General features: G+C 40.9%; 1 protein-coding gene across 2 annotated transcripts in view; it reads right to left on the bottom strand.

Moving 5' to 3' along the window:
* Positions 1 to 19,416, bottom strand: part of pigg (phosphatidylinositol glycan anchor biosynthesis class G (EMM blood group)) — a 90,576-nt gene that overhangs the window by 59,055 nt on the left and 12,105 nt on the right. For both annotated transcript variants that reach the window (XM_007568404.2, XM_016679822.1), the window contains exons 3-7: positions 19,199 to 19,408; positions 17,242 to 17,430; positions 13,139 to 13,277; positions 7,133 to 7,345; positions 73 to 290 (exon numbers count right to left, since the gene is read on the bottom strand). In XM_007568404.2, coding sequence (XP_007568466.1) covers positions 73 to 290; positions 7,133 to 7,345; positions 13,139 to 13,277; positions 17,242 to 17,430; positions 19,199 to 19,408 — 969 coding nt within the window. The remainder of the gene's footprint in view (positions 1 to 72; positions 291 to 7,132; positions 7,346 to 13,138; positions 13,278 to 17,241; positions 17,431 to 19,198; positions 19,409 to 19,416) is intronic.

Here is a 19,416-nt window from a genome sequence, read left to right as displayed (position 1 = left end):
AGGGTTAATGAGCCAAACCAGCGCTGCCAAACGGGGGCCAGGCTCCCCCAGCGGACGCTCTGGGGGCCTCACCTGGAACACAAACACCATTCCTGCGATCATGGAGTACATGTCGTATTTGCCCAGCTGTCTGCTCAGAGCAGAACTCATGGCAGCCAGAGCCTCCAGGTACTGCTTCAGGACTTTTTTGCCCATGTTGGTCAGAACCTCCGAGGTGTTTCCTTCCAGGTAGAGCTTCATCCAGCTCCCATGAGCCTTTTCTGCCACACGAAACTGTTCGAAGCCGGCCTCTGGATTGGACAGGGGGAAAAGGAAAAAAAAACAAAAACAAAGTGGAAATATCTTGTTTTTAATTTGTTTACAAGACAAGGTGATCTACTACTGTGCGTTTTTTAATTTAGTAAAACAGTTTTTTCTTCTGTAAAAAAAGGTAAAGAAGAAAATAAATACAGAAAAGGTAAACAATTAAAATCATATATATATATATATATATATATATATATATATATATATATATTTGACTTATTTAAAGAAAAGTTTGCTTAAAATGCTGCAGCTTAGTCCAGTAGCTACATATTTCCAGCTATATTACATTAGTCATGCTGTTGCTTTTTGTTTTTGTCCTTCCGTAGCATTAATCTAACAAAAGGCTTGTCTATGCATCGTATTCATTGTTCTTCATGTACAACTCGATACGATGGATTAATGAATCCTGTTTTCCTGCATGAGGCATTCGGTTTATCAGAGGCAGCTAAATGCACTCGTATGGCTGAGGAACCGAAGCCATTAATGCTGGAAAAACTGTGCAAACGAAAATAACAACAAAAAAAATCACATTCAACAGGAATTGTCATGTGCCTAACAAAGACCAAAAATGTACAATCTCGATTTCCAGTTCAGTTCCGTAAATATCTGAACGGATCTTTCCATTTTAACCCTTTCATGCATCGTGGTCACTGCAGTGGACAGATATCTGAAAGCCATTTTCCTGTGCTTCTTGTGGATTTCTATGTTATAAATGCACACAGACCACTGAAGTGGACATTAATGCATCATGCAATACACTGCCAACTACTGGCCGTCCACTGCAAATGCAAGAACATTTTGTGAAATCCAATATGGACAACAGACAAAAGGCAGGCCGACCAATCCGGTCCCTCCTACTGTAGATGACTCTTGCAGGTAAGAAAAATATATTGTGACATCAAGTATCCCCTAAAGAACACTACTGATGTGTTTTCCAAATAACTGTGTCTTTGGAGAAAATTACAATTGAGCACCTAGAAAAAAAAATCTAAAAAACATTCCTACCTTTTTTTTATGCCGTAAGAAAATCAAAAACACTTTGAAAAAAAAAACTGTCATAAAGGATCATAATTCCTGCATAAAAGGGTTCAAATTTCGAAGCGGCTCTGAACTTACAAGGCCGCTAGATGTTGCTTCTAGAAAAACAGACTGATCAGGCTTAACTTTATGAGTTAGAAGTGTGCTGGTCCCCGTTCTCCTCCGACCCATTGAGGCGTGGACTCCGTTCGACCCCCGAGGTTGTGAAGAAGTATTTGCTGACGAGACGCGACCAGCGGACGCTTCAAGTTTAACTTTGAAGGAGGAGAGCTCCAAGGATTGATCGATCGATCGATCGGTTGTCCAATGTCGATGTTTGACTGGACTGAAATCTGTGGGATTTGGAAGACCAAGCCAACACCTCAGACTTGTTGTTGTGCTGCTAACATAATTCGTGGGCCTGTTTCAGCTTTGCGCTGGGGTGCGTCATCGTGCGGAAAGACGTTTCCTCACGACTGAAGCCTCCGAAAACAGCCGACACATGCTTGTCTTTAATCACGAGGAAAACTTTCAGACCGTTTCTGTAGAAGTGAGATCCCTGTAATCTTACTTACGAATTCATCCGTCATTTTTGACATAATGACATATGATGTTCTTTTGAGTAGGTAAAAAACAAAAAAAATCAATTAGATTTCAGTATTTTCTTCTTTTTTTCATAGTTCTGCGTCAACTTAAAAAAAAAAAAGAAAAATTAAGCGAGTTCTCCCCTAGTGAGACCATTTAGTCTCATGAGCGATTTGTCTGGTCGCTTACCGAGACCGGCTCTGACTCATTCAGCAGATCAAATGATGCCACCTTACATTTTACTCCGACGGCTTCGAAGCCGTTCGAAGGCCAGAACAATTTGTTTCAGCTCCATGAAAAACACGCAGCCTCTCCTATAAACAATTATTTGCAATATAACACCTATCTCAGCAGCATAAGCATAGAGGTGATAAATAGGGACTGGGGCTCTGTCAGACAGGGAGGGTTAGAAGAAATATTAGAACCTTAAGCCACAGGCATGAATTACACAATATGGATGGCCCCGGCCATGCGTCATCCGTCTGAAAGTACAGGGATTGGTTAATGGCTCCTCCAAATGCCCGAGGTTAGAAGCAGAGGAAAAAAAAACTTAAAACAAAAAACAAAAAACGCAACATAAAGATTGAAATACGCGCGACAAGACCCAGGAATGGGGCAGAGAGAGAACTAAAGGTGGAACAGGGTTGTTTAAGCCTTGCATCATCATTTTTTAAAAAAAAGGCCTGCTTTCATGTCCTGGAAGTTATTTCTTGTGAAAAGCGAGAAAAACAACTCAAGATTTCGAGATAACGCAACACGGGCCGAGTCGGAAAACGCCGGCCTGAGGAGTCGGGGTGGCAAGAACTGCTGGATGCCTCACATATTTGGAAGAAGAAAATAAAAAAAAACAAACAGAAAACAACAAAATCCAAACCGTATCCCGAGACTCCAAACCCTGAGCAACAGAAGAGGAAGATTTGTCCGACGGGAGGGTTATTAAAACACCCGAGGCAACGGTGGCAAACACATCCTGCTGCATAATAACTTCCTGATTACCCGAGTGGACGGATTCAGACAAATCAACACATCCAAATGTAGGTCTACTGAATTTATTTCCTTTTTTTTTTTTTCCTCCCATCGCTATGGAAACCCATGGACTAAAATAGAGAGGGAAGTGAGGTGCCACTCGTGTTTTTGTTTGTCTCTAAATGCAACGTTTGCTGTGTGTGTCTGACATCTGCTTTAGACATGAACACAGTCAACCTGATGGTGTAGCATCATCTGAACTGGGTGCTGGGGGGGAAATACACGCACGCACGCACGCACGCACACGCACACACACACATACACACGCACACGCAGGAGTGACTAAGGACTAGCAGCGATAGTTAATGCTCCATGATGCAGGCATTTCTCCCGCTAGCTGTGCTGAGATCCTCCTGATGCGTTAACGTAGCAGTATGCCCTCCATTATGCCTGATGAGCTTCTTGTTTGTTTGTTTTTTTTATTGTAAAGTTAGGCTCAGGTGTAGGTGGGGGGTTTCTATTCACTGTCTAATCAAAAGTGGTCCAACGTAGAAACAGCGAGGAAATGGAAACAAGTTTGTAAATGTATGTGGGTAACTTAAAAATACGTAAATAAAGTTCAACGCAACTTGTGTTTTCTGGATTTCTGGCCTTAATAGATTTGCTGTCCTCATGAATGTTTATTTGATTCTGTTGGATATGTAAAATAACGTAAAAGGGCAAAATGTTTGGGTGAACATACATAGAACAAACATCTGCACAATATTTGGTGACTCTTTACTTGAAGGGGTGTTTTTAAGACTGATACGACTCTGACATAAACATTTAACATGAAGGAGTCTTTATGAATGTCCATGACTGTTATCATGATGCGTCATTCTGTAAATAATGACACTTTTAATGCAGTGTTGCTTTAAAAGTTGCATTAAAAGTGAATTAAAAGTGCCAATTTTGTATTGAATTGTACAAATTTACAAAAAAAAAAAAAAAGGTCATACTGCATTTTGTCTGACTTTTATATCATCAAATCTGGATCGGACGAAAACAATGGCTGAAAAAACTCAGAATGATGAAAATGTGAAGGGAATCGGATCAATCATAACGCCACCACTCTGAGCTCAGATTAAAAACTACACAAACCACAGACAGTAATCCACAGAATGACGTTGCTATTAGTTAGTTGTGGTGGCCTTCTTTTTATTCGTGTTATGATTTTTGTGCCAATCCTGTTGACTCCCATTGCTGGATAAACTTTAAAATTGATCCACAAACGGCTCCACACTGTATTACTTCTATAAAATGTGACGCTGTGTGACATCAGCTCTCTTCTTCTGCGCACTGCGGTCGCTTTGGGGTGGTAAATCGTTCACACAGAAGTCTGGTTGTGGTTGGGTTTTATTTGTAGCATGAACAAGCAAACGCCTAATGCTGCAATGATAACGTTGATTCAACACACTGCGCAGCTCCAACAGCCTCACAACACACTCTAAATGAGGGCAACACGTTGCCTCCATGTTAAAATCAGGAGTATTGCTCAGTGGGAGGCGACACGTCGAGGCGAACGGCTTCAATCACCTCCAGCAGGTCAGACGTGACTTTGTGGATTCTTCTTCAGCCGTGATTTCAAATCATCCATTCATCTTCCAAATCAGTGATTCGTGAAAATGAGGACAACATCTACAAACTTTTTTTTTTCCTTTTTAAATCGCTGCTTTAATGCTTACTGGGGATCTCTGTGGGATTAATTAAAATTCATCCCGTTTTAAACCGGTATTGGTTTCATGTTCTGTCTGTCGGCTCCGTCACTCGTGACACCTCTCAGACAAAAGAACGATGCCTGGGAAGGACGTCTGGAGCAAGAAGGAAGGAGCTCAAAGACTGGATGTCTCTCAGAAACCGTTTGACGGCGAGACATAAGTGGATGGATAAAAATAAATACAGGCTGTGATTTGTGCGAGTCGTTCTACAGAAATGGGAAAGGACTGAAGTTAAAGAGCAGACTACAGATTGGAGACTTCCCTGAGGTGGTTTTTACATTTAAAAGGGAATTTATTCAGGTACAAAAAAAAACCCTCTGATCAAAACAGGTTTACTTAAAACACTCAGCTCCTGCAGGAGTTGAGCAAATCCAGACTGATCTTGTTGAGCTCAGGCTGCTACAATTGTTGGTTCTTTCGCACAGTAAATTGAACAGGCAGCTGAAAACCACAGCTTGTTTTTAATTATGCCTTTCTGATCATTACTGAGTCGGTGAGTGATGTATACACTTTGTTAGATTGAGATAAGAAGTAGGATTAAACAAGTGTTCACGTGTTCTTGGACGATATGGCTGATAGGAGCATTTCATATCAGTCGACATTGATAATTATTGATTCTTTTGTTTTAAATATTTTAAGTACCGCCAAAAAACGTTGTGGACACAAATGTCTTAGTTTTGCACAGCAGCAAATAAGGTCCTGTCCAAACGCCAGCTTTCCCCAAACTGTGACTTTCTGCAGCGTTTGCACATCTAGTCCATTTTAAACACTCTTCCTACATGTCCTCTACTGCTTTCTGGATGATGAAGAAAGAAACGCAATGAACTAATTGTATTAAACCTTTTAAATATTAGCTGAAGAAGATATGCTGCATTCGATTCGCCTCGGAAGCTTCTGGAAATTGCAAAATTGTTGTGCAGCTAAATGCTGTTAGCAACACAAACCAAACACTTCACATCTTCAAACAGTCAAGAAATGTGTTTATTAACTGGTTTGAATAGATATAGACCTTTAATATATTTTAAATACACGGCAGCCATGCTGGATATTGAACAACATGGCTACAACATAAGAAACTTTTTGACTTTCCAACTTGGAATTCCGACTTTGGGAATTGTTCTAGTGGCATTTCTGATCGGAAACCCAAACAAACACAGCAGTAAAGGCTGAAAAGAAAAAATTAAATAGTGTCGTAGAAAACGTGAGCTTTAAGTGCTTTGGGCTTTGGAATTGCTTTTGTAGATTTTGTTGTCGCTAATTTTAATATCATAAAGCCAACGCTTGAGAATTTGTTTCATCTTTTTGTCTCTGTAGATGATTTATATGTAAAATAAAATGTACTTGTAAAAAATTATTACACAAGTTACTTTTTTAATCTTAAGATCTGTTTACATTTACAAAGCCACTAGGCGGTAAAGACTGAACTTTGACTAGGCCACTCCAAAACTTTAGTTTTGTCTTCTTCAGATACAAACTAAGCGTGGCTGTTGGTGTTTATTTTTATTAATTTTTTGAACATGTTGTGTTAGTTTTATATCAGATCAAACAGAACAAACCAAGAAATTCCTCTTTTGTCTCGTTTGCACACAGAATATTTTTTCTAAAAATCTCAGGAATAATTTTTTTTGATGTACGTTTCTAACTCTTTAAGGTCAGGTAGATGAGAAAATTACGCATTCACAGCACTCTAAATCTAAAACTATAGATTTAACCAATGAAAATAAATTTGTGATGACAGTTAGAGGACCAGTTTTAGGCCTCCTGAGAAATTTAGTGCTTAAAAACTAAAGTTTAACTTCAAAACGGCACAAATGCTAATTTGCTGTTGTCCTCATTTTTAAAGACACCTTGGCACATTTGTTGCTTAAAAAATAGATGCAATTTATATATTTTTAATATATCTGCAACAGTATTTATAGCTCCATTTTGTCTCTTTATTTCCTGTCCTCTGCAGGACAGGAAGCAAAAAAAAGTCCCTGCATGGGAGAGATTTTAGTTAATATCTAAATATCCCCAATTTCCTATTTTCAGTTCTAAATGGAATAATTTTTATTCTAAAAAAAAAAAAAAATACAAATTACTGTCCATAAGTATGATAATGACACAATGAATATGATTATGTGGTGACAGAGCTCATTTTATTCATGGCAGAATAAATATGGAAATGAAGTTCAACATTTTGATGGAGGCCGAGATGAAATAATGGGAGCCGACTGTATGTTTCGCTTTCATTCACGTCGGTGGGATTTTTCAGACCGACGCCGGCTGAAACGCTCTTCACTTCAAACACGATTTCATCAGGTGAGAAAGAATCGCTCTGCATTTTGTTCCGGCGTAAGCTACAGTTTGAAAAATCTGCCCCGATAACCTCGCAGGCAGCGGTGTGAGCGAAGTGTGAAAGTCGAGTCAACTGCAAGACGAGCCCCGAAACGATGCAGCGTAACAACGAGTCAACCCGTCGGGCACGAGGCTGTCTGGATTGAAAGTTTCCCTCCGCCTACCTTTCTGGTAGTCGGGCGTGCTGTCTCGGAGCAGGCAGCTGAGCTGGTGGCCGTTGAGATGCAGGAAGCGCAGCTGGTCTCGCATCGACCGCTCCTCCAGCACGCCGGGGATGACGCGGCCGACGCTGTTCTGAGGCACGGGCAGCCCAAGGCCCAGGGCCAGCGTCGGGGCCAGGTCGACCTGCTCCACCTCGCCGGGCCTCTCCATTCCCGCTGCAGGAAGAGAAGACAAAAACAAAGGGAGGGTCAAAACTTCAGTACAAAGGCCACAAATGTACTTTTCCATACAATCTGCATCCTGGTGAGTCAAGTTCATTTGCGTAGCAGACTTCAGCAACAGGCAGTGCAAAGGGCTTTACATCATAAAAACGCAATACAGCACAAATTATGAACCAAGAAGTAAACATTACACTTTGTCAAATGGTGTCATCAGTATCATCAAGAAAATACTAATCAAACATATTGATCAATATTCCAGTGATTACAAATCAAAGGCAACTCTAAACAAATGGCTTCCGGTCTTGATTTAAAGTGTTCCAGCAGTTTTGCAGTTTTCTGGAAGTTTCTTCCATACAAGAAGATTAGATTGGTTCTGGTTCTGGCAATGCAGAGCAGAACCAGAACCAGAAGACTAGAGTGGATCTGCTGCTGATCCAACACCAGCAGCAGATCGTTAATGTGTTAGTCCGTCTAATCCCAGACGTTTCCAGGCCCTGTAGGGACCCAGAAACGCCGTCTTCTGTGGGTGTTTTCGTTCCTTAACGCCACGTCGTCCCAGCAGTGACGGCTGTGTCAAACCGATCACCAACACAGATATTTATTTCTCAAGACAAAAGCCACGGTTTTCTACTTCGGTCACATTCCAGGCACATTCAATAACTCCACTTTCTGTCTTGTTTTTACGCAGGTTTACGCCCCTGCACACAAAAGCCTTTCACAAGCCTCATAAGGACAAATTTGCAGAAAAAAGGAAGTCCTCGTCCTGGAGTCAGAAACGTGGCAACAGCGGCGGCGAAACATCCCACGGCGTTCAATTACTAGGAAGCCTGATGAAGTAAGACGAATTAACGGAGCGTGCTGTTGTGGTCGCTGCTGCTCCACTACTTCTGACCCCTCAGCGGTGAAACTGTGAGCAAACGAAAGCAACGTGAGGGGGTGGGGAGAGCCAAAAACTTCTCATTTTAATTCATGAAGGCAGCCTGCATCGTGTTCGTGGGTTAGAACCGGGGCAAAAAAAAAGAAAAGTAACGTTTTAGAAACCGAACACAATACGACAAATCACCCCCATCATTATTCTCATATTAATACCCATGAGGGGGGCTGTCAGGACGGCAACAGCATCAACAAAATAAGACGTGAATTTAATCATCATCATCATCATCATCATCAAGTGAGCCCGGGATTTTGTTTTTCAAAGCCAGTCGTCTCCTGTCAAGCGCTTCGTTGTTGACAATCTGCTTCCTGAAGAGAGCTTCCGACAACAGACAGACAGTGGGAGTGCTGTTCTCCCCCGCCCTGCTCTGTCTGTGTTTGAGTGAAGTTTTCAGGTTGCAGCGATGAATTAAACTTATGCAGAAAGTCTTTTTAAATGAACAGAGGATCTGTCAGGAAGTGAGACCACCGCAGATTAAAGACGGGCACGCATTTCGGAGCTGGAGGCTTATTTGGACAGACCGGTATAAGCCAGAAAACGATCCATTTGAAAGTAAAAGGAGCTACAGTCACCTCCAGAAAGCAAAAGACGACAGGAAGTGAAACCTGCTTTCAGATGTTTAGTACCAAGTTGCAGATTTAAAGTTTGGTTGTTAGTTGCAATTATACTGACAGCTAAAGCAGATGGGAGTCTTCTTTTTCTCCATCTGTACGTTGTTAACAGCAAGCAGAGGGGCTTCCTCCATTATCGAACCCCACACACTAGCCTGTGGAGAGCAGGGGTCTTCAAATCCAGACCTCCAGGCCCTGGAACCTTTAGATGTGTCCCTGATCCAGCACACCTGAATCAAACGGCTGGACCCGCTCCTCAGTGTGCAGTACAGTTCTCCTGAGACCTCATTACTGGACTCAGGTGTATTGAAGCGGAGACACAACTAAAAGCGGCAGAGCACAGGGTCCTTGAGGCCTGGATTTAGATAACCATCTAGCTGGCTGTCCATTATCAAACCCCCACACTAGCTACCCATCTAGCTCTCCATTTATCTAGCTAGCTGCACAACTAGCTGGATACAAGCTACACAGCTAGCTAGATAAATGGATAGCTATACAGAAAGCAAAATGGCTAGCTAGCTAGTTGACAGGAAGACCATTATATCCTTTTGAACTTTTAGCATGGAAACATTTTGGTTTCAGAAAGGTTGGAAGGTTTCTGTAAATCTCAGACTTAAGATAAGAAACTTCACTTTCCAGAAAAGATGATTCAAAGAGGTTGCTGTTTTAATAACTTAAGCTAATCGTAGTTGCATCTCTACTTATCGCTTAACAGATTTCTAACACACATAAAATTCTCCATTTTGCTCACTGGAAATGCATTATGTCAACTTACATCAGAATCAAATGTGCTAATACTGATAGCTTGTAAAAACTATCACCCTCCGTCAAAATGTTATTCAGCCTCCTCTCTTGCAACATGGTTAATTAAGCCTTTTTATTTTTATAAAAGACACATTATTACTAAACGCATGAAACCAAACACATTTACCAGTGAACAATGTGACTTTATCAAATACAGTCACAAAAATTTCAATTGTAGCAATTCGAACTAAATTGAAAACTATGATAAAAAACAAACAAACATAATAACCCAGTTTGTAAATGAAATAAAGAGAAAAGCTGGAGGACTTTTGGTCATGATGGAGTGTCCTTGCAGCTCTCTTTATTTCTTTTAAAATAAGGGGTGAAGACGGACCACCTTGTTCAAGTGCTCCAATCATTCACCTCCAGGGCTGTGGGTCTCCCTGGGTCAGCCAGAGTAGAATCAAGGGTCATTTGTTCCCCACAATCTTTAAAAGTAAAGAAAGTAAAGTAGTATTTCTACAAACTCTTGCATCAGTTGGTTAGACTTTATGGCCCAGTAAAGAGTTAATCTTTAAGCCCTTCGTAAGCTAACATTCAAACTTTTTTTTCTTCATGTTTGTGTTAAAAAGTTGGAATAAATTATTAGGAAAACATTATTTAAGCACCTAATTAAGCTTTTAAATACTAAAAAGTGAGTCAACCCTGATTTTTTTTTCCTGTACAGATCTTACTGAGACATCTTTCAAAATATCTAATTGCTCACTTGAAAACAAAAACACTCTCGACATTTTAATGTAGAGACAAAATATCCATTACAAAAATGGTTCGTGCCTTTAAGTGAAATATTTATTTGATCCAGAAACACATTCAGAATTTTGTCTCCCACAGATTCATTACATGCCAGCATTTCACACAGATCAGTTTCACATCCACAGAAACAGAATCAGTTTGTTCAACTCCAACCAAAGAGAGGAAATGCCTCCAGGAACATAAGCTGGAAGATTGGTGGGAATTTGACAGACTGATATCTTAACCGGCTGCTATAGATGGTGCATGTACATCTGTCCGGTTAAGGTTCGCCGTTGTAGCGCTACATGGTTCAGAGACGGTTTAGGAGAAAGTGTTTTGGTCAGTAGAGAGCAAAATCAAACTCTCGTTTGTTCTGCTCGGCGGCCAATTGAATGTGAACTCCAGGAATATTAAAGATGGGTCATGAATGAGACTTCCAGCATGGCAATAAATCAAGATAAACGGCTAAGACAACAATGGAGTTACCAAAGATGAAGCACGTTAAGGTCGTGCAGGAAGTCCGTAGCAGACCAGTTTTCTGTCTTTCGAACATCATCGACTGGAATGTATTGTTGTCACAATAAATCAAAATTCTTATGACGAGAAGTTCTCATGATATCAATAAATGAGAAAAAATAAATGAGATATTTATAAAAACAATAATCCAAAACTTTTCCCTGCTGAGCAAATACAGCTGGGATGTTACAGACACTTTACTGTTATTTTATGCATTAAAATATGAATTTCTTTAAAGGCTTTTTTTCACCGCACCTGAAAGTGCCGAACAGTCTTAAAGTTAATTCCAATCCCTATTGCTCAAGGGAAAAACAATAAAGTTGAAGTGACATTGAAATATTAAATTTAAAACTTTAATTATAAGGTTCAAAATGTAACATTATGACGCTGGGAGTCCCTTTTCATTGCACTGTGTGTACAGTCCAGACCGTGAAGCCTCCTGGTGTTTAGTTAGCGGCTAGCTGTTGAACTAACTTTAAAACTTACCTTCCATAGTTTATGTGAGATAACGACAGAGTTTATTTTTCATTTGAAAACGGTGTCAAAGTTTTTATAGCCTTTTCCTTTTGGCTCCAGCACAGTAGAGATAGAGGCAGACTCAGACACACTTACCTAGATATACAACAGTCCTAGCCATGTCTGAATAAAGAGGATTTGCCTGTCAGGGTCCTTCCAGCAAAGTCAATTAAACGTTCTGCCAATATGCGCTTTTCTTAGAGACGCAATGAGATTAAAGAGTGACGCACAGGTATTCAGCAGGCAGCAAGTTCTGACACCGGGGAGCATGTGCTAATGAAAACAACAGGGAAACAAGCGATCCGCTAATGACCCCTCATTTGAAAGAGTAGCTATTTATGCTAATGCAGCCACTGATTTCATTAACCAACATGTTTCCATGCCGCCATGTTTACGTCTAAGGTGCCACTTAGTGAAAGCCCTCACCTTACGAGATTATGGTACATTTCCTTAGAGAGCCTCCCTTTTGATGAGGAGATTTTAATCAAACCTTGAGGAAATTTTACAGTGTTTCTACGAGCAGTTAGCTGTTTTTTTTTGTTGTTGTTTTTTTATTCTCAGTAGCAAATGGTAAAGTGAGACCAAGTGTGGCTCTGAAAACTTTTAAATGCACCAAAACACAAAACATTTGGTTCTCCAGGCATACTATATTGACTTAGAAAAAAAGATCTTGAAACTGAAAAGCCTTTGGGACAGCTATGGAGAAATTTCAAATAGACTCAACATTCTTTCTGGGGACATCATTCAAACTTTTAACTTGGTGTTTAAGACTTTTTAAGACCTTTATGACTGAAATTTAAGACCTATATCTCCACATAAACAATGTTCTCCAGCCAACTGGCAATAAATTTGCACTTATCAACACAAAAGAAGCTAGCTAGCTAGCTAGCTAGCTAGCAACTAGGGTATGTTAACAGCTAGTTACTGGTAGCCTCAACCATCTGAAGATTTTTGAGTGCAACTTGAACTTTAACCTGACAGAAAAGTCCTGCAAGAACAATATACTAAATTAAGACAAAATTTAAGACCATTATTAACATGTTAGAGCTCAACTTACTTTTAAGATATTTTAAGGCCTTAATTTTAGATGCATTAATTTATTACATTTTAAGGATGCTGGGATGCCCTGCAGCTTGTTATTGCTGTTACTTTAAAAAGAGCAGAACCACATAGGAGGCGCAATGTTGTGTTGAGTTTAGTACAAATGACAAGCTGCTTTGCAGAATTGGTGAGTTCATCAAATATTCAAATGACTGACATATGTTTGGCTGAATAAAATCTAATTTGGCGTTTATTTCCCAATTACCTCAACCATGATAGTTTAAGACAACCATCTAAAACATCCAAGCTATTCATTGAAGCACTGCAGGACGCTAACAAACATCAGCAAGTGAATAATCAGCTTGAATGGTGTAGAAATCAAACAAGCAAGGAGAATTTCAAAAATAGAAGATCTAATTATCACAATCCCACGTTCACACTTAACTTCATTCATCACCTCAAGGAACACCTCTGCTAGTGAGTCTTAGCACCGACGACGTCGTTTGTCACATTATAGCTGCCGCAACCTCACCAGGGAGCGTATGGGGAGAAAGGGTGGTTTTTGATTCATAACAGGGGGCAAACCCTCCACATTTACAACCCAGCCTTCTTCTCTGTTACCATTTGGCTTACCTTTTCTTTTGAAGGCTGGACTGATGAGCACCAGAGCCGTGTTGACTTCTGGCTCCGAGGAGCCCCCGTGGCTGCCGGTCTCGGTCATGCCGTGGTCTCCACACAGCACCAGCAGGTAGGGCAAAGATCCCTCAGCCTCCTACGGGGAACCAAACACCAGGGTCAACGTCCGAGCTTTGTGTGTGCCGACGCGAGAAGACGTCTCCTGTTCCGAGTCTAAAATTCACAATATGCTCCAACATCCTGGCGTTTACTGAAATAAAAAAAAACTAAAAAAACATGCTTTCTGAGGGATCATGATGCCGTTATGGCAGCGGCGTCCAAGAGCATTAAATTATGACTTCTGAGAAGGAAGTCATGACAAAACACTCCAGAGTATTGTTTCTATTAGATTTGGAAGAGACAAAAAAAAAAAAAACTACTGCAAACGCAGTGAACAAACGCAAAGGACAAGCGGTTTGTCCAGGATGACAGACTTTGATCAGACACAGGTTGTTCATTAAGTGGATTCCCTTTCATCCTGAGTCGGGGGGAACCCTCAGTCGACAACAAATTCAACTGGGAGGCTTTGTGAGTCATAGCACAGTGGTCTGATATATATATATAAAAAAAAACACTGCTTGAGATGTTAAGAAAACAACTGTCCGCAGATTCAAACACTCTCAGAAGACGTTTCAGTTCCCACACAAACACCCAACAATCGAAGGATTGTTGTTCAAGACAGGAAAGTTTCATCTGAACTAAAAGGACTGCATTGAAGTAAAAAAAAATGCTTATGTCAGCTCATCTTTATTCTATCGCTGGGAGTTGACTTATCATTTTTTGCTTTAATAGGGGACATAAAAGACTGGTGAATGCTCCAAACAAATGCTGCAGTAAAGAGCCTGACCTCAGCTGCGTTTGGAGCCCCGATGGCTCATTATAACCCACACTCAGTAGGAAAATAAAGAAGGCAACCTCCTGTTCTGGGTTGTACCTGTTGGAAGCTTGTTATAAATGTCACAGGGCCCAGGGGAGCCGAGACAACACCTCGAGAAAAAAGTACAAAGCACCGCTGATCCTGACCCAGTCTCTCCTTTCAGCTTACAACCAGACACAATTAACTTCTTTTCCTTGCAATGAAAGCCTAAAGCTTTGGGGGCAGCAGAGCGTATTTACCAGAACAAGCAAACTCCCTCTAAACAGTGTCCGACAGCTGAGATCTAAAGCCAGGGGATTCAACTTAACACTTTAAACAGCTGAGCAAAGGTAAGGAGTATTTACTGGCATAAAGCTGGAATTACTAACACAGGAGTGAGGAACACTGAAGCAGAACAGAAGTTCAATTTCTGTCAACGTAACCTCAATGATCAAGGGCGTCCACCAGGGTTCTGTCCTTGGACCAGTTCTGTTCGCCATTGATTTAAGATCTATATCTCCATTATGGAACTGGAAATCCCATCTTGATGCCACAGTCCTGTTTTCTTGTGTGAAATGTTTATTTGAAAACTTTTTTAGGTAAACTTAGCAAAATGCTAATAATAGAGCTGGGCATAACAGCAGTTTAATAAAATCCATGGACTTCAACACGTAGTCCTAACATGCTGGGCCAGACAATAAAAAGGGCTTACAGTGGCGGCAGCCCAGAACTCTGATTTTTGAGGTGTGGGAGCAAAAAGATTTTTATTTTTAAGATTTTAATTTCCTAGAGTTTCAATAGGAAAAACAGCTCCCATACTAATTCCCTAAACCTAAATCATCCCACTATTATTCCATTTTAATCCATTTTCATTCTTTTTTGTTTTTGTACCTTACGAACCTTCAACCAGTTTCTGTTTTTCTGCAGGTCTCAGAAACTTTACACATCAAACGGCAACCGTCACCCTACAAACTCAAAATCTCAGGAAGAGAAGATTGAGGCCATGAGCTCAACATTAACACAAAGGTCCAACCGAGGCCTTCTTGACCGAGAGGTCACGATACCCAATCTTGTTTTTTAATAGAACCTGATGCATCTCTCTGCTCAGCAGCTGAAGCGTTTCTCTGCACGGGGAAAAAAACCCCCAAAAAACGAGACAACTGGCACCTCATTACAAACGGAGCGGTGAGGGGCTGTCATCTGAATCTGATGCTCCGTTTCTTTCTTTCTTTTTATTTTTTCTCCTCCCCTTGCAGCTGGGAGCCGTTGCTCCTCCAGGATGTGGCGGCAGACGACGCGCGCGGCATCTGCAGCGGCGCGTGAAACACTCCCACATGATGCGATCGCAGCGAGAGGGGACCAGAGAAAACATCGGCGTCGTTGTGCGACGCCCCGTAGGACTCCACAGGGGCGGGTTTATATTTACATTCACACAAACGGGACTGAAATGAGGCTGTAAAACACATTTCAGTCAAACAAAAAAAAAAACTCCAAACAGCATGCAGGCCTCATGAAAAGCCTGGAGAAGCAATACATGTTTAGACTTAATTAGCAACTTTTTGGGATGTGGCGACATGCTGGATTAGCGGTTCTAAAATAAACCCCGACGTGTTTACGGCCCGCACCGTTTCTTTTTCCTGTCTAAAAAAAAAAAAAAAAGACGAAGCAAAGTAGAAGGGGGAAATTGGGCGCTTTACTCAGACATGACTTGACAACTTAAGTAGCAGCTATATATCTGAATGACAACAAGACAATGCCCATTAGGAGCGCATGCAGAGTCAATATGCATGTGCTGCAGTCGGCCGCTGCGGCGAAACACAAAGAACAAGAGCTGATGAAAGATAACGGTTTATTAAATCTCTTCGGCCGACGCGACAGATAACATGACGACTGCCGACAGCCGCACAAATGACCTCAGTGAGTAAACGGCCAAAACCTGATGGTGTTAGATGGTCACAGATTGCATTGGTTACTTATTACTTACTGATCACCGTTTCAGTTTTGCTTATTTTAAAGCCTTCGTTAGGCAATAATATTTCAATAACAGTGACTAAAGTTGGAGGGAAAAACATCTGGACTTCAATTCAAAACATTAAAAAAAAATTGTTTTTCTTTTTTTTTTTTTAGAAAGGAATAAGCAACTTAATACAATCCTTTTAGATTTTACTGCTTCAAGGAAAGCTGGGGAAAATGTTCTGTGACCTCCGACAGTTATTTATGAAAGTAAGACGAAGCTGAATGGGAACCGGAAAGTTTTTCTCTCAGATATTTTAAGGTTATTTTGTTAAAAACAGGTGAACAGTGAACAACTTCTGCAGCAGATAAAACCATTCCAAATATTTGTTCTGATCTCTGACACTGTTCAGTTCAACATGAAATACTTTATGTGTCCCAAAGGGAAATTAAATGTCATAATTCATATCATCCCAGTATATTCAAACAGTCGTGGACGGTGATGCTGCCACGACAAAAAAATATTGCTGGACGATAAATCGTCCCGGAAACCATTTTGATTAACAATAATATTGTTATTTTGTCACTATTGTCACGTCGTAGTGTATCGATAACGACATAATAAGTTCGCCTTCTGAAGACCAAGTTTAATTTTGAAACTGAAAGATATTTTGAATAACTTTGAAAAATAAACAAAAATGACCAAAAACAATAAATAAAATGGAAATAAAAACCAAAGTATGAATGAAATAGATTACTGAGTCTCTATAAATAAATATGGAAAAAAATTAATAATCATCAGAATGGAAATGATCAAGCTCAGTTTAATTTGTCGTGCGATTATTTGATTAGCTGATTAATTGCTCATTGTGACGGTGAAGGGTCATTCTTGCAACAAATCTGAAGAAGCCTCTCGACTGTCATGACACACCAACAGCTCAACATCTGGGCAGCAAAGACGATATTCTACAGTAGCATGTCCTGGATGACATCATCAGGTTTTAGCAAGAACTGCTAATCCGCCTCGTTTGCTTTTGCCGCTCCTCTTTAAATCTGTCTTTTCAACTCCTTCAGGATTTGAGGTCGTAGTTCTTTCATTATTTCAGATTTTGAAATGGTAACCAAAAGTTTCCAGTTGTACAAACAATACCCTGTTGCCACGGTTACGCAGCGTAGCAACTCTCCGAAAGTTCATCCAAAACCGGAGGGAATGACTGTCCGAACGTGTGACGCTGGCAGAAAACGGACTCACCTTGGAGACGAGGGAACCGTGGATCTTCTTCAGGACGTCGTCCATCTCCAGCAGCTTGGGCCGGACGAGCGAGCTGTGGGGCCCGCTGATGTGGCCGATGTGGTCCAGGCCCAGGTAGTGGAGGACCAGGACGTCCCAGTCGTCTCTCTTCAGGGTGCTGTCCAGGTGGCGCGTCACATTGTTGTCCACCTGAATCGCAGCAGCAGGGACACGTCCACTTAGAGACGACATTCAACATTCTCTCCAGAGGTTAGAGACGCGACACACGTCAAAATCTAGCAAAAAAAATTTAAATAATGAAACCTAATCACTTTAATCTGTGCTACAAACACAAGCCAGTGTTTGCAGTGACGTGCTCTGCACCAGCAAACCTGCAGGACAAACAAGAACAGCTTGTTGGGTCCCACCGGTGCAGCTGCTGAGCATTTCTTGAGTGATCTCAGCTCGCCGTGTCCCCGTTTGATTAGCTGCCTTCACCACTTTAATGCAGAAACTTTGCAATCCCCAGGATTTATACACCTGTTTCGCGTTTTGTCACATTACAGTCATAAGCCTTGATGCACTTTATTGGAATTGAACGCGATGGTTAAAAACTGAAACGTCAAGCGAGCGTTCGTATTCGTGCGCTTCTAATCCAGCACTGCTAAATGAAAATCAGGTGAATTATATCGCCTGTGTTAAAATTTAATCTCATTAAATGAACAAACAGGTTTGTGAACACAGCAGACAGGTCAGGGAGATGTTTAATGCAAAATTAGACGATAAAACAACTGGACATCTCACAGAGCTCTGTTAAATCTGTGATATGAAAGTGGAAAAAGTATTAAAAAAACTTTAAACTTGTACCTGGCCAAACTATAAAAGAGGGGCCAGACAAAAGTCATAAAAGTCATGTTAAAACCCAGGATGCAAGGGAAAGACGAGATCCAAAATGTTACTTTTTATGGGCAACCAGGCCTGTCACCATAACTATTTTCCTGGACAATAAATTGTCCCAAAAATTATTGCGATACACGATAATATTGTTGCTTTGAGACTATTTTCTGGTAATATGTTAATAATGGTAGAAAAGTGCAAGTTCAGCCTCTCAAAGACCAATAAACTTTCATTTTGAAAGGAACTCTTACCACTGGATCTGGAAGATATTTTAAATGTTAAAAATAAATAAAACACAACAACCAAACGCAGTAAATAAAACAGACGTACACGTCCGAAGCAATGAATGAAATGAAATATTAAACCTCTGTAAACAAAATTGGCCTTTAAAAAATGTTAATCATTAAGATGGAAATTATCATGTTAATTTTGTGTCCCGTCAGACCGTCAGTTCCAAAAATAACATACACACACACAAAAAGAAAAACAAGCTTGTAAAAGTGAACGCGGGGTCAGTGTGACGCCACCAGGTTAAAAATGCTGTTCAAAGAACAATCTGTGGTCCATATTTCTTATTCAGGCCCCTTTACTCACCTGGAGATCAAAGCGTACACATTCTTTTTTCAATTGGAGCTACATTTATATCACAGTATAGTTTTGCAACTTTGAATGCATTTTTCATTAAAAATAATTGAGTCTTTACTGTTATGAGGTAAAGTGGAATGCAGGTGAGATATTTTTTACACAATATTACACCTCCAGTTTGATTTCTGCTTCGGTCTTTTAATCCCCGTAAACTTTGTGGCTCATTCAAAATGTTCACATTGTGAAAGCTGAGTTAAATGTGACTCACTCCGAGGCGTCTGTCTAAACATCAATCTTCTGGCTAACATGGCAAAGCAGGTTTATTTCATTTCTTTCATCATTCCTTATCAATCTTTTTTTTTTCCCCCTCCAAATTCCCGTATCACATGAAGCACCTGGGGCTTTAATCCTTCACTAGCATTCGCAGAGAAATCCATCACTCAACGGCGCGGACTGTTTACAGCACGAACCCGGGGCCGATTCAACTCCCGCTCACCTCAGTGTAGTCGGACACGAAGAACGACGTTGTTCCGTCGTACTCCATGAAGTGCTTCGGGAAGAGGCGGACCCACGTGTCGTCCCCGTAGAAGACGATGCGCTTGCCGGCCGTTTTGGCCTGCCAAATGAGGTTGTCCTCCAGGAGGGCGGGGGAATTCAGGTTCATCACCACGTCGATGAAGCCCGGGATGCTGCCGGTGGTGAGAGCCTGCAGAG

The sequence above is a fragment of the Poecilia formosa genome, unplaced genomic scaffold, assembly GCF_000485575.1.
Source record: "Poecilia formosa unplaced genomic scaffold, Poecilia_formosa-5.1.2 Scaffold221, whole genome shotgun sequence".
NCBI classification, from domain to species: Eukaryota; Metazoa; Chordata; class Actinopteri; order Cyprinodontiformes; family Poeciliidae; genus Poecilia; species Poecilia formosa.
The sequence above is the reverse complement of the archived record's forward strand: the minus strand, read 5'-3'. Positions and strand labels throughout refer to the sequence as shown.